The sequence below is a fragment of the Saccostrea echinata genome, unplaced genomic scaffold (assembly GCF_033153115.1).
Source record: "Saccostrea echinata isolate AGI-Se365-2 ecotype Australia unplaced genomic scaffold, CSIRO_AGI_Sech_v1 ptg000025l, whole genome shotgun sequence".
In the NCBI taxonomy this organism is placed as follows: domain Eukaryota; kingdom Metazoa; phylum Mollusca; class Bivalvia; order Ostreida; family Ostreidae; genus Saccostrea; species Saccostrea echinata.
The window spans coordinates 27,983,526-28,008,054 of record NW_026889774.1 but is presented as its reverse complement, the minus strand read 5'-3'; the positions used below and the strand labels follow the sequence as shown (position 1 = coordinate 28,008,054).

Below are 24,529 nucleotides of genomic sequence, written 5' to 3'. Positions count from 1 at the left end.
GTATTTTGATTTTATTATTAAACGGTGCAATGGTTGTCCATGTGTCTCACCTATCATTAAATATGAAATTTTAAAAATGGTGACAATGACCAACAGGGCTTTTTTCATTATTTCAGAAATAACTTTCTGCCCATTATCGAAAAATTATACATATAAAACTTAATGATCTCTTTATCAAATGCTTCGTGTTAGAACGATGATCTCATGTTTAAGTAGTAGCTACTGATATAATGCACCTGTATGTTTATACTTCATCGCACATCTAGGTGCAATATTGAATAAATTTAAAGCCTTATGTTTACCTAACATATACACTAAAATCTAGGGCCATAGTATGCAATATCCGACACACATGTCTGCTAGTGCAAAAACATATCCATTCGGCTCTCCTCAAGAACACATGGAACTGTGTAAAAGTCATGAATTACCTATTGATATGATACGTGAGGACTGTAATGAATTTATTTGTGGTAAATGTGCCAAAACGAATCATAGAGATCATGACTGGAAAACTCTAACCACAGCAGCCACCCAAAGAAGGAGAAGTCTACCTGAATTTCTGAAGAAGATCAAGGAAAAGGATCTGCCTGGGATTGATGAGAAGATAGAGAAGATTTCAAAACAGATCACAGAAAATATAGAACTGTGTGATTCTGAGATTAAAAAGCTGCAGAAGCATTATGATGAGTTAATGGCCAGGCTAATAGATATCAGAAAATGTAATGAGAAAACATTGAGAGATAATTTGGTTAAAAAGAATGATCAACTGAAACATGTGAAATCTGAGATAGACACCAAGAAGAAAGGAATTGTTGACACAGTGGAATTCATAGCGGAGAACAATAGCACCATGTCAGATTACAGCTTGATTGACAACCACAGAGAACTGACAAAAATGCTGTCTGAATTGGAGGCTCATACAACAAACTGTGAACATTCAGTGAGGTTCACTAGAAGTGAAATCAATGATTACATGTACTTACTTAAGTCTGTGGTTGGAAAAACTTGAGATTTAGATGATATTGGTATGACTTAAAAAAACTTATTTCAATATGGAAATAAATTAATATACGCTTTAGAGACATTCAGTGAAGATCAATGCTACATAAATGAATTAAATTCAAAATACATAGAAAAAGTCAATCACCAAATCATAAAAGAAAATAAATTTAGTGTCATTCCTAATGACATGTGTGTGACTGATATTGGTGATGTTCATTTCACTGACTTTAGTAACAACTCCATTTGCTGTCTGTCACCATCAGGATCTGTTTCTACAGTCGTTAGTACAGATCCACTGGTACCATTTGGAATCTGTCAGTCAGTGGACGGTGGACTACTTGTCTCCTTGAAAGACATGAAATTAGATAATTACAAAAAAGACTCGCACAGCAGACGTCTGGTGAGACACATCACAGTGACAGGTGATGTCATCCATGAGTATGAGTACCAGGAGGACGGTCAGACAAGACTGTTTACATTGCCACGCAGAGTCACACAGAACAGTAACAGTGATATCTGTGTTGTGAACCGTACAAGTCACAATACAGGTGAACAAGTGATTATGGCTTCCTCTGGTTGTATGAAGTCTGTCTACAGTGGACAGAACCCGATATTGGATTTTAATCCAACTGATGTAGTGTGTGACTCTCTCTGTAACATCCTTGTTACTGACTTTAACAACAAACAGATCTATCTGTTGAGTCCTTGTGGGGAGTTCCAGAGGTTCTACTGATAGACAATGAAGTGAAACGTACTCTTTATCAATGCACAAGTCTACATTGTGGGTAGGATACGGGGAAGGACTTGTCAGAGTATTTCAGTACAGAATCTACAATGTAATAATTGCATAAATATTGATTAAATTCATTAACATGACATTACAACATCGTAAAATATGTTCTTTATCAAACATACATCAAAATTAGTCTGATACATACATTCATGTACATATATCCAGAGTTCTCATAGTTTGTAAACAATCAGAATTTAAGAATTACAAGATTCATAAATTTATTAATTACATGTGCATGCGTTGCTTTGTGTCTAAAAACATGTTTGTTTATATATAATGTATGATTTTCGTGTTTTCTTTTATTCATAAAAAGTGCTAATAAAATCAATTCTTAATAACCTTGGATAATGAATAATTATTCATCATATTATAAAATCTAAAAAAAAAATCTAGTATAAATGTAAGATATAAATGTAAAAAATGATATTTGTTTTCTTTTATCAGAAATGAGAGGAAGGTTGGTGGGTACCTTTTGAAAGATTGACCTTGCAGCATAAGCCCCCTTCTCCTGGTCACTATAACTACACCATCTTCTTTATGAGTGAAGCCTACATGGGATGTGATGAGGAATACAAGATCAGCTTCGACGTGAAGGATGGAAATAGTGAAAATGCAAGTGAGAGTAATTAGATCAGCTGATTGGAAAGTGAAAGTAACAATGTGACAGACGAAAAATAAAGAGTAATTAGATGTTAAAAGAAATAATAATAATAATAAACTATGTACAAACTACATGTAAAATAAATATAGAGAATAGGAAAGTGAAGCAAGGATTCTTTATAATTTGTATTAAGATTAAGAGTTTTTAGATGGGATCATGATGATGATCTTTAAGCTATACAGGACTGACTAATATCAACAGATTATTTTTGTTATTTGTCCTTACATCTTGTTTTGTATACATGTATTATGTATTTCATTTTGCAATCATTGTAATCATTTTCAGTTAAAAGTCACAAATTTTCAACATCGTTAGAGACTTTTAAAGCCTCTCTTAGAAGATTGAAATTTACATGTCCAGTTAATTGATATGATTTTCTATTTTTTTTTAATTTCATTATTTTTATGAAAGATGCAATGGTATTTTGACAGTTATTTATGTTGAATATGTTTCTCATTATTTTCAAAACAAATTTTATAAAGAAAATGCATCTCGTTATTTAATTTGATCATAATCCCAGTTTCTATTAAAAGAGTGATATAAATCTATGAGTGTTTTTATGTTCTTGTTTTTAATGGAACCAAAGCATGTCGAGGCAATTTCTTGGACCAGAAATGAGAATTTGAATCACATTTTTAGTTGACATTTGATTTCAAAAGGTTACATATGCATATTTGCCATAAGTGTGTGTTGTCCGTTAACTTTTCAACAATTTGACCTTTAGTTTTATGTGGACAAAGGTTTTAAAAATCCTAAATGAATGGGTTTCTTCTCAGAAGTTTTAAAAATAATCATGTAAATTCCTATGCAAACTTAATTCCTCATGTTTGTTCGAACCGTAATCCCCGACACAGGAATTCTTATACAAAAGTATCTGGTTTTATTTAGAACTGAAATGTTAAAGTCTTCGGTGATTAGAGAGTTTAAAGTGTTGTATTTAATGTGTAAGTATGTATTGCTGATCTAAGCTTGCACAAACTGCTGGGATTAAATGGACACAGTGCGTAGTAGCAACAGCTATACATGCTGTGCAAGAAAATTCTGATGATAAAGAACTGCATTGCTGATCTAAGCTTGTTCAAACTGTCCTCCCCCCCCCCCTCCTTTTATGTGACAGGTGTCAAATAGATATATATAGAAAGACTAAAACTTTCCATAGATACATGAATGTATGTCGTTCAAGAAATTCTGTTTTTTAATAAATGAGGGTTTTGTGTTGTAATCCTTGTATTTTTGTTGTTGCGGATGTTGGGTGCCATGAGAAGTATAAAGAATAAAACTGCAATTCGTAGCATTTGAGTCATACGGATAGGATTGACGGGAATATCGCATTATCTTTGAGTTAATACATGTTGAATTGTTATATTTTGTTAATAAGCCAGTGTATGTGTGTAGAGGGGGTTAAAAAGATATTACGTTATTGACATTTCATGTGCCTGTGGTCGGGAATAAGAGAAGGTTATTTTAAGAATGTATGTTTAAATGTTTGTATATCAAAGTTTTTTTTTTCTATAGACATTGTCAGTGGTAGCCATTATAAGTTGATAGAACCAGTGTTCAAACCATTTGTATACTATCTATACAGTAAAATACAATAAAATATGTTCAAATTACCTCTATTCTCAAATTTGAAAAAATCTGTAGACACCTTTCATTTACAAGATCTTGACCTTAAAGTTGATTTATTGTTGGTGTCGGCGATTTTTGTTGTTGAAAGAAATTACATTATAAAATAAGTAAGTACTAAATTATTAAAATTAAATTTACAGTTCAGTATTAGAAAAAAGAAAAAAATAATATCATTTAAATGCCTAAGGTGGTACAAGAAATGTAGCGGACAGTTTCGGGAAGAAAAAAAACAATGGATCTTATATAATGTTACGGTCCGGTCGATTTCGGATTTATGGTGAATTTTCTAAACTAAAGATTAATAAACTCAAGGGAGTTGTGTAGATCACGATATAGAAGAAATAAGAAATTGATAAAAGTTCTACATCAGAGTGTGCAAAGATGAAGCGTGTCTATCTCTATGTTGGAGTACTTAATACAGAACCTGGCCTCGTCAGCCATTTGTTCCTCGGTCAGCTGTAGTTCATTTCTATCATCGTCCTTCATCTGCATCACGTCAAAGATGCTCTCTATTTCCTACAAATTAAAAAAACGATACTTTTGATTAACGGTAAAATGAATTGGGTTGTACAGATTTTGCTCTCTCGCCTTCAAATCTTGGATATTTTAAAAATATTTTCCTCTTCTCTAAATCACTTTAATAATATTCAAAATTACACTTTGTAATGTGCTAGGAAGCATAAAAAATGAGGTAAGCTAAAAAGGGGTGCTAGAGATCCAGTCTTAATAAAGGATTCTTACCTTTTCCTGAAATTTTTTGGTGAGCACCATGGTAAAGTAAGGGAACTGTTTCCGGGAAATTTGTATTTGTTTTCTTATTTTTAATCTTTTTTTATTAGATTATTATTTTTTTTTATTAATTTTTGTTAGAAAATAAAATGCTGATGTCCTTTCATCTTTCAAGTCAAACCTTGACCTTTGAAATTTAATTCTTTTAATTCTTGCTTAAACTTTGATGATACAGAAAACATTTAATTTCTATAAAATAATTGATTCTGATTGGATAAAAAATTCTTTTGATACTTCATCAATAGAATCTGGAGTTTGCTTGCACTTAGCAGCCGGAACTACTTTGACTTACTTTACATATTTCTCCTTCCAGAGTACTTTGTGACAGAAAAATGAAATATTTTTACTCTATTTTCCTGATTTTCTAAACTTGTCCGTTACGTTCCTATGTTATTTTCTAGTTTCGTTTCATCTCGAATTATCCCCCTCTGCTATCAGATCGTCTGCATGACAACAATGCGGTTACGGGAAAAAAGGAAAGAAATAACCATACATATGTGAAATGTTTCTCTTTGAGATTGCTGGTATGAACAATAGAACTGTGAAGAAATACTTTTTCTGCTACAAAAGCGAGGAAATATCTTTAATCTGTTCGTTTTTAGAAAAATGAATGCATTAGAAAAATATCACTGAGCGAGGATAGAATATTCTTTCAATGTTAAAGTACAGTCGGCAACAGACTCTTCCAGAATTTACAGCCATGTGATTTGCATGTAATCAATATCCGTTAGTTCCTTTATCATGTTTGCTTTCTGGTATTTAAACTGTTTTTTTAATTTTGAGATCCTTAAATAATCGATCGTTTGATTGGTACTTTTTAATCAGTCATGCTTGAGGTCCACTGTTCCTTATATTTGGGTTTATATTTCTAATATGAAAACCATTCATTAGAAAGAATGAAATTAAAAACAGAGAGTCATCAAATATGTTCACTAATTTTTTTGTAGTTTATTTCTAAAGCAATTTGAACTGCAACTTTGATGTTGGAAATTTTTGTTGCAAAATTGTAATTAACTATTTCCATGACATAAAAAAAGAACGTTTATGAACTTCTGTTGTTCATATTTGCGATAGAAGAACTATTTCTAAGCTTTGATTGAAGCAGAATTACATTATTGTCGTCCTGTACAATATTGATTCCTTATATAACACTATATATTCAATTGTACAGAAGTCTTTCTTTTGAACTTTTTAAATTTCTTTATTTAAGTCTAAATGATCATAAAGGTTTCAATTACATACAAATTTATCATAATAGCACATTTTAACAGCAAAATAAAATTATCAAAAATGCAGCTCATATTGCTTTAATTTTTTTTTTTATCAATTTTTTCCTATTTAGAATGATTATCTCATGTTTTAGTCGTAGTAGACACCTGTATGTTATAAATAGGTGTCATAATGAATAAGTTTAAAGTCTGTATTTAAAATCCTTTTGTATTCGAGTGATCCTTATAGTAATCTAACATGCATTATCCTTATGCATTCGATCGATCTTTCTGATTATCTAACATGCGCACTAAAATCGGCTTGGTGCAAAATATGGATGATGGAGGCTCCAAAATGGAGTGTAAGAAAGTGCAAGGGGTGGAGCCTCGAGACAGATGGTGTAAGAGTTTCGGCATCTTATTGCAATTTTAGCATGTGTTTATTTGATCTGTCATCTCAATTTTTAATTTTCTGTTAGAACTTGTTAGAGTGTAACATTATCAAACCAATTAAAAGATAATTCCTTTGAAGTTGACTGAATGAATCTATTTTATCCCAAAACTCAATTTTTGTACACCATTTGACAATATCTTAAACAATTAATGACCTTCACATGTCAGCAAGGGGAACATCTCTGGTTTTGATTTAAATTTTCAAGATAGCGGAGATTGAATGAAACAGAAACAGCATCAAAATTATCCTTTAGTGCATTGTTGTCATTTCCTTTTCTCAAAGAATGAGAAACGATTGAGAAACAACAAAAATGAGATCAGCCCCCAAAATGACCTTTAGATATCAAAAATAAATGAGGGCATACAGCTTCTGCTTTTGATTTAAATTTTGTTAGATAACAGAAGTCGAGTGCAACGGAAACACAGTGGCGGATCATTTGGGGGGATTGAGGCCCGTAGGACTGAAGGGGGAGGGTGTGGGAAGGGGTGTCCCCCTCCGATATGTCTGGATTTTGGGGTCCTCCCCGGAGAATTTTTTTTTAAAAAACCTCTCCAAAGGGTGTATTTTCCAGCATTTTAGATTGAATTGGTTAGTTTTTGGCCTTTTTTCTAGTTATTTTTTCAAGACCGACCTACCCAAATTCTCAAGAATTTGAACTAAAAATTAAAATTTTGGGATTTTTTGCAACTTCCATGTAAACAGGAAAAATGAGACTTTTCTAAAAAGAATTAAATGTAAAATCTTATAATATTAGAAATATCGCCATGATATCCATTGTTTATTTGAGCATTGAATTCTTATTTGTGGATGTTGTCGGTCCAGTAACACACCTGGTCGTGCCGGCGAATTATCGACAAATTGAATAACGCTCGCATAAAAATATATAAAAATTTATGAACATGTATTATAGATGTTTTGTTTATTCAAACTTGTTGTATAAGAAGTGTTCAATAGCATAATTATATAGACATTACATTGAAGCCCACAGTTCCTTTCAATGTTGGAACTCTTTAACTCCAAGGAAAAAGACAATAAAGTTCAAACTACGTTGCGTATGTCCTTAAAATGAGAAAACTCTCATTTTTTAAAAGGGATTTTCAACAAAAATGTCAAATGTGCATTTTCTGTACATTCAAGATTTTGAGAAAAAAACACACACAAACGTATCCGGGTTCTGAATAAAATTACCTGTTTTTGATTCGTATTGGTGTTGTATTTCAGTTCTTCTTTTGACGTCAAAACTTATACATAAATGGTCTGTAAATTACATTTGATATTAGTGCAAGATATCACGGATCACTTTCAAATGATAAATGATTAATTAATGCTATGCTGTTGAATGCCTTATTGACAGGCCTTTAAGTGGCCTCTAAAATTTAAGCGCCAGCTGGCGCCTTATCAAAAAAATTTAGTCGCCAATGCAAATTTTCAGTCGCCAGTCATTTTTTAAAGGCAACAAAAGTTAATAGTAATCAATATAGGGAACAATGACGTGACTAAGAAAACACGATATGTCCATTGCTTAAATTAGTTTCCTCTTCTTATAAATTTCTTTTCGCTTTTCAGAAAAAAATTGTTAAAAATGTTAAAATTTCCGGATTCCGAAGATTGCCAAATCAATTTAAAATGGTCGCCAATTTGGTGACTTACGGAAAATTTTTAGGCGCCAATCAAAAATTTTAGGCGCCATGGCGACTAAATTGGTCGCCAATTAGAGCCCTGATTGAACATTTTTCACTTATATAGAGATGTTACCTGCTGTAGGGGAAGTGCCTCAAATTTTGGCTTATGCCCGGTGCTTATACGGCCAACCAGCAGTGAGCACCGTCACCTGACGAACGGATAGTGTAAACTCCAACCGTACCTTTTCTGCTGAGAATTTTTATAAGACACAATTATTCATTAAATATACATGAATTCCTATCCTATCATCCTATATTCCGATATCTTACATAATTTTCCGTTTTGTTATGCTTTAGAGATTGGCCCTCTATACGGTACATTAAAATACTAGTAGCTTCTTATACCGTTATTGTTGTAAACCATGGATTTAAACGAGGTATTTCGAGAAAATCTGGCAGTGTTAGTCTCTGTCGGGATTGTTTATTCGCTCCTTCTATCCACATTTTATAATAATGACATTGATTAACAGGGCTTTTTACATTGTTTCAAAGTGACTTTCTTCCCATGTTCGAAAAATTGTAAATGGTAACATAATTTCTCTGTCAAATTTTCTACTTATGATTATCTCAGGTTTAAGTGATAGCATCCACCTATCAAATGTTTCTCATGTTTTTCTTAAAGAATACTCTTGTATGTTTATATTTCATTAAATCAATAGGTTTCGTATAGAATAAATTTAAAGTTTGCACTCCGGTGATCATTTTTATTGGTTATCCGTAATGCGCACTAAAGTCAAGGGCGCTGATAGGCAACACCCGACAAACATGGCTGCCATGGAAAATGAATATCCATTGGGCTCTCCCCTAGTGCATATTGAAACGTGCGAATTCCATGAATCACCTATTGATATCGTATGTGAGGCCTGTGATAAATTCATTTGTGCTGAGTGTGCCAAAACAGATCATAGAGATCACGAATGGAAAACTCTAACAACGGCAGCCACCCAAAGGAGGAGAGGTCTACACAAATTTCTGAAAAGGATCAAGGAAGATTTGGTTATCAATCAAAATTAACAATTCACGACATTCACAGATTTATTAACTGTGAATTGCATTGTTTTATATTTCTTTATCCTTTACATAAAATGATGTTTTACCTTAGTTGAACGAGCCAAGGTTATTTTGACCTTCGCCTTCTGTTGCAAGGTCAATCGGATCGAGATAGATTTAATTTTCTTTAGAATCCACAGACCAGTACCGTAAGCTCAAAAAACGAAATCCGCGTATGAAAAGTTACCGTGCTTAAATTTTCAATACATTATTTCCAAAAAGATTTTTAAGTTAAAATTACCGCGATGTAAAAAAAACAACAACAAAATTATGTATCATGATTAAAACATTACCTATAAGAGATCAATTTAATACTTCACACAAAATGCATTAAAACTGCTTATAATGACTTACTTCATACAGCTAAACTTTAGGTATCTCGAACACTCATATCTCAAATACCATGGATATGTCGAAGTGATTTGGAAGTCCCAAACCCTTATTCTTTAAGTATTTTGCCCTCGATATCCCGAATCCTCGGATATGGAGAACTTTTTTCTCAGTTCCATTGAGTTCACTGTATTTCAAAATTCTTTCTATTTAACACATACAAGCAGGATTTTCGAAATAAAGAAATTAATTTACATACCATGGTGCCTGCATTTTATCATGCATTCTCTGTAAGCACCAACAAATTTACCATAGGGCTTGGAAACGACATATCTCGGATTTTTATGAAATTTGCACCACAGGTGTGTCTTGGTACAAAACTAGCAAATATGGTGTCGGAAGCTCCACACGTGCATCCGGTTGCCATGGAAACGGATCCATTGAGTTTGGCCATTTTTGGCCCTTTTTAACCAAGTGAAAACATGAAAATCGAGGAAATGTAAACGAATATTTATCGGTATCTAATACACTCTAACAAAAATCATTGGATCATATGATGCTATAAATTAAAAAAAAAAACCTCATTCAAATAGTGTACATTTCAGTAAATTGTCACTAGTGCTTGTCAGTCACATAATGGTTATTACAGTGACTGTTAGGATTCAATGGATCCGTTTCCATGGCAACCGGGTGCACGTGTGGAACTTCCGACACCATATTTGCTAGTTTTGTACCAAGATACACCTGTGATGCAAATTTCATCAAAATCCGAGACATGTCGTTTCCAAGATTTTTTGGTGCTTACAGAGAATGCGTGTTATGTTTTCCCATATATTCCTATTAGCAAGATATGTGTACTTAAATTAGCCCATCTATAACATGTTAATTACTGGACTTTTATTTCTGGTTATTAGTCCTGGAGAATATTTCATCATTTCATTTTTATATCACACTTGTGTGTTATGTGAATTGACCTTGGTTCTTGAAGGAAGGTCATATTGTTCAAAAGTAAGCGGAAAAACACACTTATGGGAAATACATGTGCTTATGTAACCTTATGAAATCAAGTGAATAAAAATTTAATTCTCATTCTTCATCCAAGAAATGATCTTCATATGCTTCTGTTCCATTTAAAACATGAAAATGTAAGTTCTCATAGATCTGTACTGTATCACTCATTTAATGGAAAATGGCATTACAATCAAATGACAAGATTCTCATAGATCTGTACTGTATCACTCATTTAATGGAAAATGGGATTACAATCAAATGACAGATGCATGTATATTTCAAACTGTGTTGGTCATAATAAGAAACATATTTTATATGATTAACTGTCAAAATACCATTGCTTTTTTTCATACAGATGATGAAATAAAACAGAAATTCAGATTAATTTACTCTACATGTAAATTCCATGGGAGGCTTTAAAGTCTCTAACAATGTTAAAAATATTTTGATCTGAAAATGGTGACAATGACTGCAAAATGAAATATATAATATACAAAACCAATGTTTCGAGACAAGAAACAAAAATTGTTATTGATATTAGTTAGTATAATGTGTAGCTTTTTTCTGTCACATTTGTTACTTTCACTTTCCAATCAGCTGATCTAATCACTGTCACTTTCACTTTCTCCTTCTTTCACATCAATGCTGAACTTATATTCCTGATCACATCCCATGTAGGCATCACTCATAAGGAAGATGGTGTAGTTAAAGTGACCAGGAGAAGGGGCCACAGAGTCCAGTTTGACCTTGACCTTCTGCTGCAAGGTCAATCTTCTGATGGACAGGAGGGAGTTAGATTTGTTGTCTCCAATCACTACCAACCGACCTTCGTCACGTTTCTGAAAGAAAACAAAAATTAAGTTTAACATCTGTTTTAAGTATATATAAGAATTTTTAAAAAATTTATTGTATGATAAATAATTATTCATCCTCACCAAGTTATTATCTTAGAATTGAAGTTGAATTAGCAGTATTAACAACATATGAAAATCACAAAAAATATGAAAATTCATATATATTTATCAACATATGAAAATACATGTAGTAAGAAATAGTCATTTTATTCTTTGTTTCTTCACCCACCTGAGGAAAGAATGATGCCACTACTGGCCCCACTAATTCATCTTCCCTCTCTAGGGACACCAGTACATTGACCGGGGAACCACTGAAAAAATGAGCAAACAAATCTTCAAATACTCTCTAGTAAGAAAAGAATAAAATATTCAAATATTCAACAGAATTCTAGTTTCATTTTGGGATGAATGCCTGTATTATATTGAATACCACATGCAGGTTGTATAAATAACACGATTGAGTAAGAGCTCATATTCACTTTCCTCTCACTCTCCGAAGAACCAAACATACAGTGTTTCACACAGTTTCTTCCACTTACCTGTGAAGACTCTCCTTTTCCTGGACCTCGAATGACATCTCAGTGTTGGGGTACTTGTTACAGAACCTGGCTACGTCGGCTATTTGTTCCTCGGTCAGTTGGAGTAGCATTTTCCTCCATCTCCATTGCATTAAAGATGCTCTCTTTTTCTACAAAACAAGCATTCTGGATTAATCATGTTAATGGTAAAATGAAATGGATTGTACAGATTTTCCTCTCTCACCTTCAAACTACAAGAAGTTGGAAATTCATTAAAAATATTTTCCTCTCCTCTGAATCACTTTTGTGTAATGTTTAAAATTACAATTTGTAATGTGCTAGGGAACATAAAAGAGGGGTGCAGGAGATGTAGTCTTTGGAAAGAATTCTTACCTTTTTCTGACACTTCTTGATAAGCTCCGGTGTAAAGTGAGGGAGCTGTTTCAGGTATGAGTCTTTGCCCCACATGGCCTGAGACACCATCTGAGCCAGCTATATAGCCGCTAAGGCAGGGCTCAGCCAGCCATTGCTACTAAGGACGTCCACACAGGCCTGAATCAGGCGGATAGAATTAATAGAAAACAAATGATTAATTACCCTGATGAAAACCAATTAAGGTAAATATTAAGAGATTAAACTTTTAAACAACTCTACATGCACATTTGTGAAAGAACAGAAAATAGAAACATCTCATTTCTTGAAATTGTAAGCACAACTGAAAGCAAGTGACTTTTCTCAATTCAAAATTCGAAGGTCTGTCATACTCCCCCACCCACAAAAAAAAACTTAATACATGCACAATTTAACCCCCACTGTTACTGTTTACCTTGCTGAGTATATCCTCGGTATAGGACTGAAGTTAGCAAAACCTTCCCTCGACAAATTTGTTTACCTCTACGTGATACATGTACATAGAAAATAACAACCAGAATCCGCATTTCATGCTTTTCTTCTATTGTAAAATATTAAGATCAAACTTACAGATTTCAAGATGGCCTCCTCATGATATCTAAAGGAAACATCCTCGTATTCCGCAGCATTAAATGCGATCTCTAGGAGTCCCTTAATCGTTCATTATAACAGTATAAAACAGTAAATATTCGTGAAAATACACAAATTTAAAAGCACGCACTACAGATAGTGCATAATGAGGTCTGAACGATTTCCAAATATGGAAGTCAAGAACGATAAATTGCTATACATACACAGAATAAACAAGAGGATAATCCACCAATCAGATAACGGACTCAGACAAACTCATGAGAAAATAATGATAGACCTAATGGTAAAAAAGTTGTTTTAAACATTTTTGCTCAAAAAGATTTTTTTAGAACAACCTTTTTGCAAACTTTATGCACATTCAGGAATAAGAAGGCATATATAACAATTCTTGACTTGAAAGCTTAAAATAAATTCTTCGTAGGAATGAAATGTGGATAAAACGAACAGTAATTAAACTCGAAAGTCCATTGAAACAATACAAATCAGTTCAGTTCCGTTTATTAAAGTCAAGAGACATACGTCTCATAGACAATATTTACAATTATACATTTTAGTACATATAATGATGAATTTAACATCCAGCATGTACAATACACATGTATAATATAATGATATTTAAGTCATAAATTCGTTAAGACAATTTTCTAATTGCACTCGCTAATTGCAAACTTTTCCTAGATTACATAATTCTTTCATTTGCAAAATTATTTTGTTAAAAACCATTGTGATTGTACACACAAGTACTCCGAAGTTGACATTCAAAAGATGCTTGAGTTTCTGATTGACATGTGGTTTTTGGAGACCAGGTCTTCCAACAATCTATTGGAATTTCTATGGGTACCAATTGCGCCCCGTTATTAGCAGACCTTTTAGTATTCATATGAAGAAGAATTTGTCCAAAATCTTATACCTGAAAAGAAGAAAACACTCAACTCGACATTTAGATATATCGACGACGTATTGTTAATTAACAATGGTTATTTCCATTCTTATGTCGATACGATATATCCTGGTGAGCTTGAGATAAAAAAATACCACAGAGTCTGACACATCTGTTTCATATTTGGATATTTTACTTGAAAAGGACGTTAATGGTAATTTAACAACCAAGCTTTATGATAAACGTGATGACTTTAACTTTTCAATCGTCAACTTACTTATGCAGCAATATACCTTCATCACCTGCATACGGGGTTTATATCTCTCAGTTGATTCGATACGCAAGAGCATGCTCTACGTATGTACAATTTCTAAAACGAGGTATATTATTGACAAACAAGAATATCAGCAGTCTCGTTTAAAGTCATCATTGTTCTATGGTTGATACAATGACCTTGCCAGCAAATACAATTTATCATTGAGTATATACATGTATATATATATATATATATATATATATATATATATATATATATATATATATATATATATATATATATATATATATATATATATATATATATATGTGTGTGTGTGTGTGTGTGTGTGTGTGAGGGTGTGTGTGTGGGTGTGTGTGTGTGTGTGTGAGGGGGTGTGTGTAAGGGTGTGTGTGTGTGTGTGTTAGACCATTACTTACATACTGAATTGTTGACGGATTTTTCCGTTATTTCCCGATCATGACAAGGAGCACACGGCGGGTGTGACCGGTCGGCAGGGGATGCTCACTCCTCCATGGCACCTGATCCCACCTCTGATGTTTTGGAGGTCCGTGTTTGCTCTGCTCCTATTTTGTATTGTTTAATGGACTTTTGAGCTTAAATACTGTTCGTTATCTCCATATATTTCATTTCACATTCGGTGTACTAAGTAATTGTACCAATTTGAAGGCACTTGATCTTCGGGAGTACAAGCTTTTTATGTATTTTGTCTTAATGTATTATAATGTGGACATTTTAAAACAAATAGAATTCAATTCATCTTCTTTGTCACCTAATTCGCAAAGATTACATGTTCTATTATTTCTCACAATTTTATGATATCTTCCTTGTTCAAGTTATGCGCAGATAGTCTTAATCTGGTAATTGGTACTCTATCTTTTGAATGCATTGGTTTACATAAGTAAGACTGAAGGGAAAATCAGGAACAGAGCAAATTCGGACCTATGAAAAAACATCAGAGATGGGATCAGCTTTAAAAACTGTCATAATGAGATAGCAATTCCAATAAGGGTGTCAATAATTTGAAGTTATTATAGTTTGAATATCAACTCCCAATGGGCAATATACTAAATAGAGAATAATGATATTTTGCAACTGTCATGTTTTGATCTTCAATCCTTTAAATTCGATCCCTTAAGTAAAAAAATTCATGAGGATTCAATATTTCACAGCCATAACATATTGAATCTCTTCAAGATTATTAAATCTGAAGAGAAGTTCAGCATTTCACAATCATGATACACTAGTATCAACCCCCTACTTCCATTTAGGTATTTACCTTTGAAAAAAGGGGGGATCAGGTCAGTATTTTGCGGCTATCATGTGTTGACTCCCCACCCCCCCCCCCCTCCTTTTGAGCATTAAACAAAAAAAAAGGAGTTCAATATTTTACAGCCACGACATCTTGAATCCCCTTCCAGTAAACATTTAACAAATATGTTGAATCCTCATTCATTTCTGATAGCATTTAATCAGAAGGGTGGTGTCAATACCTCCCATCCAAAATCTCTTAACCCTCTCTTTGGGCATTAAGCCAGATTGGAATGGGGGGAGGGAGGGGGCACAATATCATATATCTTGATTTTTTGGAAGTCAAGAATACAAAAAAATTGTTTTATCCATTTATATCAGGCCTTAGCAAGGGTTTCAAAAGTTGGAGGGGGGGGGGGGGGCAACTTCCCAAAGAAGTCTGACCAAAAAACCAAAACAAAAAAATCTTATTTACTTATCCAAACCCTGGATTTTCCCAGTGCTCAATCTTTCAGCAATAAAAAGCGGGGGGGGGGGGGGGGGCAACCAGTATCTAAGGGAAAATTTACTATAGCAAAATACTATATTAAGAACAAAGTGCCCCCCCCCCTACACGTTCTACGGGCCTGTATATGATTATCAATTCAATTCAATTCAATTTATTGATTCACCAAACATGTTGGCATACAACCATGTTACAAACAAAATGAAAAATACAGTGTGTTTTCAGATTACTAAAGCATATACTAAAGTACATACATACATGCAAGTGTACAAATCAGTGAAGTCAACTACTTTTACAACCTGAAGTTATACATAATCATTATGCAAATAGTATAAACAGTATAATATGGACAGAGATAAACTAATTAATGCATTAAATATATATTATTGTGCTCTATTTTTAGAACGCAATTCAAAACATTCATGTAAAAATTCGCACAGCCTTCTAGAATGAACTGCATTGTCAGGATTACAAAGTACTTTACAATGATTTTCCTTCAACATGTTATCATTTAAATTATAGATGTTCAAAGGGTAATACTTTTTTCGCAAATCTTTATATATAGGTCAGTCATATATGAAATGTATTTCATTTTCTACAACATTTTTACAATAGTGACAAAAACGAGATTCTTTTGGGATACAAGGCTTTGAATATCTGCCAATTTCAATTTCTAAAGGGTGTGCAGAAATTCTCAGTTTTGTTAATTTAGAACGTACAGATTTATTAATTGGAAATTTCAAGTAGTCTTGTAATTCATAGTTCTTTCTAATTTGACTGTAAAATAATAATTTACCACATTTGGTGAATTCAATGTTCTGAAGTTGCAAATTAACATTTTTTATGTAGAAATTCTTCAAGTAGCTGCTAAATGTGCTATCAGTGATATCTAATGATGGAAGTTTAAGTTTCTTTTTTAATTTATCTTAGATAATTGCAGAAATAAATGCAAATAACTGAAATGGGAGGACAGTTTAAACAATATTAAGAAACACTGGGGAATTTGTATTTGTTTGCTTATTTTCTGATGTCTCCTGTACGTACTCACCATAAGAGCCAGAGTGCCATGAGATAGCTATGACGTCTCAACCGCTCAACCATGACGTCACATCCTATGACACTGTGTTACAAGAAGACAGCTCGGCAAAGGAAAAATCTAATAAGAAATGTAATAAACAGGAAATTCAATGGTTTGTATATGAATATAAAATTTATTTCACTCGTGAGACAGGATTTTTTGATATTTTCACTCGTGCATCTACAAAACATTGAATATCCTCTATTTATTTTATTCACGGTCCAAAACCCGCCTACAGCTCTCTTAGAATGGGAGATAATCAACTTTTTGGTTGTGGTTTGCGACGATGAGTACAAATTAGCTGTTAATAAAATCAGCTTTCACCGAGCAACCTTTTAGAAGATGATGTAAATGTTTTGGTCTTTTTATACGGAGCACAAATTAACTCTTAACAATTTAACAATTTCAAAGACTTCAAACCACTTCGGATCATATCATGTAGCATGGAATGAAAATTGTTGCACGAAAAGATTTCAGTTTGAAGACTCGTGTAACATAAATGTGATTTGAATAGTTATCATTCCTGCATGCAGAACGAATGGACATATTTAAACAATGATTAAACTCTTTATAAGTCTCATGTAGAGATGAATATCTCCCTCGTATTAGGATTTTATTGTTAGAAGGTGCGATAGGTGTTTATGTGTCTCGCCAATCATTAAATGTGAAATTTTAGAAGAATGACAATGACCAAGAGGACTTTTTACATTAATTCAGAAATGACCTTTTCGCAATTTTCGAAAATTAATTGTACATGTGAACATAATAATCTCTTATCAAATTTTTCTACTTAGAGTGATTATCTCCTCTTTAAGTTCTAGTATACTGTATACACCTGTATGTTTAATTTAGGTGTCATAATCAAATAAATCTAAAGTCGGTCATCAAAATCCTTACTGTGGTAAAGTTAAATAAGTCACTTTTCAAATGTGGGAAGATATGATGTATGGAGTTGTGTATATATCGCTTGAATCTAGCAAATACTGTTGTACAGATTATTTCATAGAACTTATCAATGTTTCAAAAGACCAAAAATGTGAATGGTGAATGGGAGACTTTCATGCTAGAGTTGGAGATTTAAAAGATTATTTTACTGCAGATAATTTTCTGACACAAGTGAACCATTCTGAAGGTGCTTTTGAAGCATCCGTGTTATCAAGGGCATTTATTTTTGAAAAATATGACATCGATATCCCTCTGGATAGATCTGTAGAATATACAGTTAACTATTTTGGCTATAAATTGATTTTTGTAAAAATAACGATATGTATATTGTGAATAGTAGATTCGGTGTTGATAAAAACAAAGGCGGTGTTACTTGTACAAACAGCAGCACTATGGATTATGTTATAGCCAATGTACATATTTTTTTAATTGTTACAACATTTTGAAGTCCACGAATTCTGTAATCTATTTTCCGACGTACACAACCCATTTAGCATACTAATGAATCTGACCATCCAGCGCGCCCGGGTAAACCGGCGATGACCGGCGACACACTTGATTCTGAGCCGGTATTCCCGTGTGTAGAAGTTCCAACTCCCCGTCGATTCTCATTCGGAAGTCACTTGGAATTACTTGGAAGTATTTGGAAGCATTTGGAATTCCAAGTACTTCCAAGTCATTCGGAAGAATTTTATTTGGAAGAATCTGAATTTAATTTGGAATCTATTTGGAACCATTTGGAAGTGCAGAGATGAAACTTAGTCTATATGTTTAATGACCAGATGTTATGTTATCAGGTGATCGGGTTCGAGGTCTTGTCTCGGGCTCGACCTCGTGAATTTTGAAATCAGGCGGTTCAAATCTAAGGGTGCAAAACACAGTTTTATGACGTTATCATGACATTACTAAATGAGGGACATGCTAAAGTGACCCCCATAAAGAAATAATATGAAGACTAGCTACATAGACATCTATATATCAATAGAAAGATAAAATGGTGAATTTTATAAATATATAAATATATTGCATTTATCACTTACTAATAAGGTGTATTTGACACATGAAACATGGGGGAAATAGGGAAGTTTATGCGTCTAATTGTAGTACACCTATGCATTTTTAGCTCCCTTGATCACAAACAGCGCAGAAATCAGAAAATATAAGTGCTGTGCATTTAACAGAGCAAGTCCTTAGGTTTCTTTTTGTTGTACTTTTAGGGTACATTTTCCAGCTTTTTAAAGAGCTACTTTACCTGCTACTCAAATCATGCAATTCTGCACATGTGAAAAATGGGTGTTTTTAGAGTTATCTCCTACTATTAAAAAGTCACACAAAAATAATTCTCAAAAAATATTTGTATACTTTTTTCATTTAATCTTAAGATAAGACTCTACTTTATGCAAATAAAAATTAAAAAAGCTGCAATTTTCATGTACACTGCATAAAAATAGCAGGGAAATCCCTACCCATCATGCTTTTCTTTGAGGAAAACCCCTGGATTTTATACGAAACTGTGTTTAGCTACCTAAACAGTGTTGCATCATGATCGCATTAAGGTAGTATGGGATACCTCCACGTTATGACGTATTTCCGTTTGAAGTATTGTTTTGATTTGCATGAGTGCTTATTATCGGGTCAAAATTTGTAGTTACACCGTTGAAAAGAACACTATGAAGCCTATTTCAATGCAAGTTCTCACAAGTCGGCATTTTAAGTAAAAACAGACAAAAAAATCGCAAGTATATAAATTTACTTATAATTGTACAACGGACATTTAAAAAAGCAAACCCCTGTAAAAGGTAGTTTCAACATTGCTGCTTTTGAACACTTTTAAGCAAAAGCTGTATTTCAATTGTTTGAGTAACTGTACAGCACCTTGTGTGCGGTGAGGCATGGATAAGTGCGATTACTTCACATTGTGCTGAATTATCACCAATCAATTATCACGTTAACCACAGCTGGACTTTTTTGTTATTTAATTCAAGAAGTAACTGTTTGGTCACAAATCAGCTAGCTGTTGTATATAGTCCCAAAACGTTCAGATGAATGCAATTGCTCTGAACAAGACACGTCCTGAAAAGCGATTGTCCATGCATTGTTTTCAAAACCGCTCAAAGTTGAAAACTACAAAGTGCGATTTTTTTATGGTTGGGAAAAAATGCTCATCATTTCTAAAATAGCACCCAGGTTTTTTCAACCCTTGGAAAATAAAGAAGGATAACTCTTCCGCTCGGATCTTTTAATTCAAAAAATTTTAAATGCATTTTATATTTTCCACTTATACATATATTTTCAATTTGTTTATTTCACTTTGCTAACATATTAAGATACATTCTTATTGTAGACTTTCATAAAATGCTATCCGTCTGTTTTCAAGAAATAAAGTTTTCCCAGTTTTTTACGCTTATTTTTTGTTGAAAATTAAAAAAATACTAAGACATATTTCTTGTCATTTTTGTTTTTATATACACTTTATATTAGCAAACGCCTGCCTATAATATTAAGCTTATGAAAAAAGAATTATGCAAGAAAAAAAATCGTTTTTGTATTTCTCATTAAAATAATAAAAAAATTATTAAAATTACACTTTAATATACTGAAAGGTGGGGGTATTTCAAATCCTTCTAATTTGGGTACATAAATATGTAAGAGAAGTTTCATTTGGTATCCCATACCACCTTAAAAGAGGATTGATCTTCTATGAAGTATATGTAGTGCAACGGAGATAATTAACATCTTTTAAGTTCATGACTCGGTGGTATCTAAATCTTCATTTTATGTCGCACTTCTCTTTGAAAAAACAGTTAGACCCTATCAGATTTATCATTGCTGAAACTGAAAAGTGTCTTCTTTTTTTTTTTTTTTTTTTTTGGAATTACTCGTCATGTCAGTGCATGTTCTGATGATAATACAATGTGTTCGACTTTTATCACTTCCGTAAATAGCCAGGAAATACCTAAATTATCGCTATTCTTCATTTGTGACTTGGATTTGAATTTTGCAAAAATATGAATGTTTTAATTAAAACAGTTTTACAGGACAATCTTTAACCAGGAAGGTTTGTCTTTTTCAATTTATGCAATGAATATTAAACATTAAATGATGCTAAAAGAATAGTGTTTTGTACGATATATTATCAAATCGCTGGTTGCTTGTTATCTAACAACATGTTTAAATATAAGCCAATGACATCTTGTTTTTATTTGTTGAATCACATTTGTAATAGTCATTCGGAAGTCATTTGGAAGTAACTTGGAAGTCATTTGGAAATTTCTAGAAAATCTGAGTTTTAGTCATTCGGAAACAACTTGGAAGCAACTTGGAAGTCATTTGGAACCATTTGGAAATTTGTTCCAATACTCCGAACGGTGATTTGGAAATTCCAAATGAAGAATTCCAAGTGATTAACTTGGAAATTCCAAATGCAACTTGGAACTTCTACACACGGGTTGCGCACGCATCAAGCCTGGTGAGCCGATTGAGCCGGAAAAATTTGATAGGGTCGGGCGGCTTCAACATGGCGTCCTTGGGGATAGTAGTGTTGAAAGTTGTTTGTTTTAAGACGTGAAGCTTTTGATCGAGGTACACTTGTGAAATGAACATATTTGCAAAAAGTGTAGTCCTTTTCTATGCTAGATAATGTTTTACGATAGAAATACAATATTTCTATTAAAGTCTTTACATGAGCCTGTTCGCTTGATTCTAAGAGCGTACCGGGGTTTACCCGGCTTGGTTCGGCTCGGCCGAATTCTATCACAATCAAGTATGCTAATTATCTTTTTTATTGCCCACCTGTTCAATGTCCAAAAATAGCTCCACAAGTGAAAACCAGCCAGGTGTAAAGTTATGGTGCCCCGAGAGAGAAATCGAGTTTCGCAATAATATAGATATTTCAGCTGTAAAGGCAATTGAGCGTAACCTTATTGAAATGCGTATAAGTAATAATGCTATTTGGAGTACTGATATTAACAACAGAGCAAAGGAAGTTTGTAATATTTTCACCAGAACAGCGAAATAAACATTTGGAACTTCTTCCGCGGGTCTATATTCATATAACAAAAAACAAAGCAAACCTTGGTTTTACAAAGAGTGCAAAACAGCTAGGGAAAAAATTCACTTGGCTAAAAGAATTCATAACGTGTGTAAATCGGAAGTAAACAAACAAAATCTTATAGAGATGAGTAGAAGTTTCAAAAAAGTTATCGATAAATGTATTAGAAAGCATAAGAGTGACGTAACTCGTAAACTTACATGCAATTACGTACTATTAATACTAAGCTATGGCTTTTTGGAAAATACTAAACTCTTCTAATAAAGAAGCAAAGTGTGCTGTAAATATCAAAGATATGCACCACACCCCCGCTTTAGATGCAAAGCCACTGGGGTGTACTACTGGTAATAAGATAAAGCCACCTTAAGATTTGCAGACCATTATTTCTTGATGGGTCGGACAGTATCAAAGACAACGTCCCGATTCCAACTCCTCGATGTTAACAAAATTTTGTATTTATAGACATGAAAGATAATTGACAAACTTGAGTAACATATGACATGAGTTACTTGATTTACAAGTAGAGTTAAAGATTATATTTTTAGATAAACAATAACTAAGTCACTCTAAGCACAGTCCATCTGGTCATATCACTCATAGCTAATTAACATAATTACATATTTTATGATAGATAAATCTGACAGATTGAAGAAATTACGACAACTCATTTATTAATAACAGATATGTAGAATTTGATAGAGAAAGTATTCAAAGTAATTGACAAAATGTCCAAAGGTACATTTTCATCTGTGACATATGTTTAAATATTTGAAAGGTACATGTACAAAGATATTTTTAACATTATCTGTGACAGTGGTCTGATCCCAGATGAGTGGTTAGTGGGTATTGTTAAACCTATTTACAAAAATAACGGTGATCCGACTTCCCCAGAAAAATATCGTACTATAACTCTATTGAGTTGTTTAGGTAAACTTTTCACTGTCATGTATAATAATAATAATATATTTATTATTCCAAATCGGGGCCCTTTTGAGCATATTACATACATGATTATTAAACAGAACATATAAATATAATAATTATTCACAAAATTGTGATAATAGTAATATTCAGCATTTTCTTAACACATATACTTAGTCAATTTACTCTTGGTTCATAAGTTGATATAATTGCTAACATGTACAATTTGAAATACACATTGTAAAGTGTAAACAAGTACCACCGTGTACCATAATGCAAAAAAGCCAGAGATATACATATACAAAAATATAAAGTGAATAGATATATTCCACTAAATTGCAAAAGATACCACGGGACAGTGCATTGGTACTTTATAAGTCACCATGTTTGCTTATCTTATGACCAAACTAACATTTATTGAGTGTTAAAAGTATACAATTTTTAAATCCTATATACATGTAGAAGACACATTATATTTCTCCCTTGATCAATTCACAAAGGGATTTAAGAACATCATAATTTTCACAATTCAATATTTAATTTGTTCATGTTATCAAGAAGTAAAATTTGTTTACAATGTTGTTGTATACTTTCATACATATTTTGCCTAAGTAAATTATATTTTGGGCATTCAAAGAGTAAATGAATTTCATCTCCAACTTGGTGAGAAGAACAATTTGTACAATTTCTTAGTTGTCTGGGAATCCCTAAGTAACGACCTCGTTCTATTGGTAAATTATGTGCTGATGTCCGCAACCTTGCAAGTACTTTGCGTTGTTCAGGTGATAACAGTGCTAGGTAATTTTCAAAAACCAAATTAGTTTTAAATTTTATGTAAGTTTCAAGTTTTCCTTTTTGTAAATTTCTCATATTGTACCATTCATTTGTGTAATGATTATAAAATAATTCTTTGCATATTTTCTTGAAATATAAGGGTTTATTTATGGTAATAATATGGTTTAACCCAGCAATTTGAAGAAATTTACATACTATACCATACCATGACTGCGATTTACATGTATTGGCATTAAGCTTACTTTGAAGGTATGCTGCATTCAATAATGGGAAAGAGGTCCCAAGATTTTCTAGCCTATTCACATAGTTCATTATATTTTTTACAACATCAAGGTGTAATGGAAATCTACCAAGTTCTGACAAAGTTGCAAAATTTGAGCACTTTCTATGAAGACCTAAGATAAATTTACAAAATTTCATATGGAGATTTTCACACTTTAGTTTGGAGTAAAAATCATGCAAAGATATAGTGTTACGGTTAAACAAAGATGGGCGATTTAAGATTCCCCAAATCTCACTGCCATAGAGTAATATTGGTTTGATAGTGTGATCAAAGACATGAAGAGATGTTCTAATGCTTGGTTGTAATGATAAAAAGTCTTTCTGCAATTTAAAGTATGCTTTCATTGCCTTTTTGTACAAATCATCTTGAGCACTAGAGAAATTTCCAGCTGCATTAAAATATATTCCTAAATACCTATAAGAAGACACACATTCTATTTCTTTGCTTTCAAAAATAAAATTATGTTTAAGAGTTCTTCCCGCTTTATTGAAGATTAAAACCTTACTTTTATTAGTATTAACTTTTAGACACCAATCAGAACAGAATTTTTGCAATTTATC

General features: G+C 32.8%; 1 protein-coding gene across 2 annotated transcripts in view; it reads right to left on the bottom strand.

Moving 5' to 3' along the window:
- Window positions 1-24,529, bottom strand: part of LOC133192307 (U5 small nuclear ribonucleoprotein 200 kDa helicase-like) — a 131,327-nt gene that overhangs the window by 63,147 nt on the left and 43,651 nt on the right. The window contains exons 44-45 of one of the 2 annotated variants that reach the window (XM_061328320.1): window positions 11,693-11,774; window positions 11,174-11,448 (exon numbers count right to left, since the gene is read on the bottom strand). In XM_061328320.1, coding sequence (XP_061184304.1) covers window positions 11,212-11,448; window positions 11,693-11,774 — 319 coding nt within the window. In that variant the 3' untranslated portion in view covers window positions 11,174-11,211. Of the gene's footprint in view, window positions 1-11,173; window positions 11,449-11,692; window positions 11,775-24,529 lie in introns of those variants that run through there. The other variant, XM_061328321.1, reaches the window with a different exon arrangement.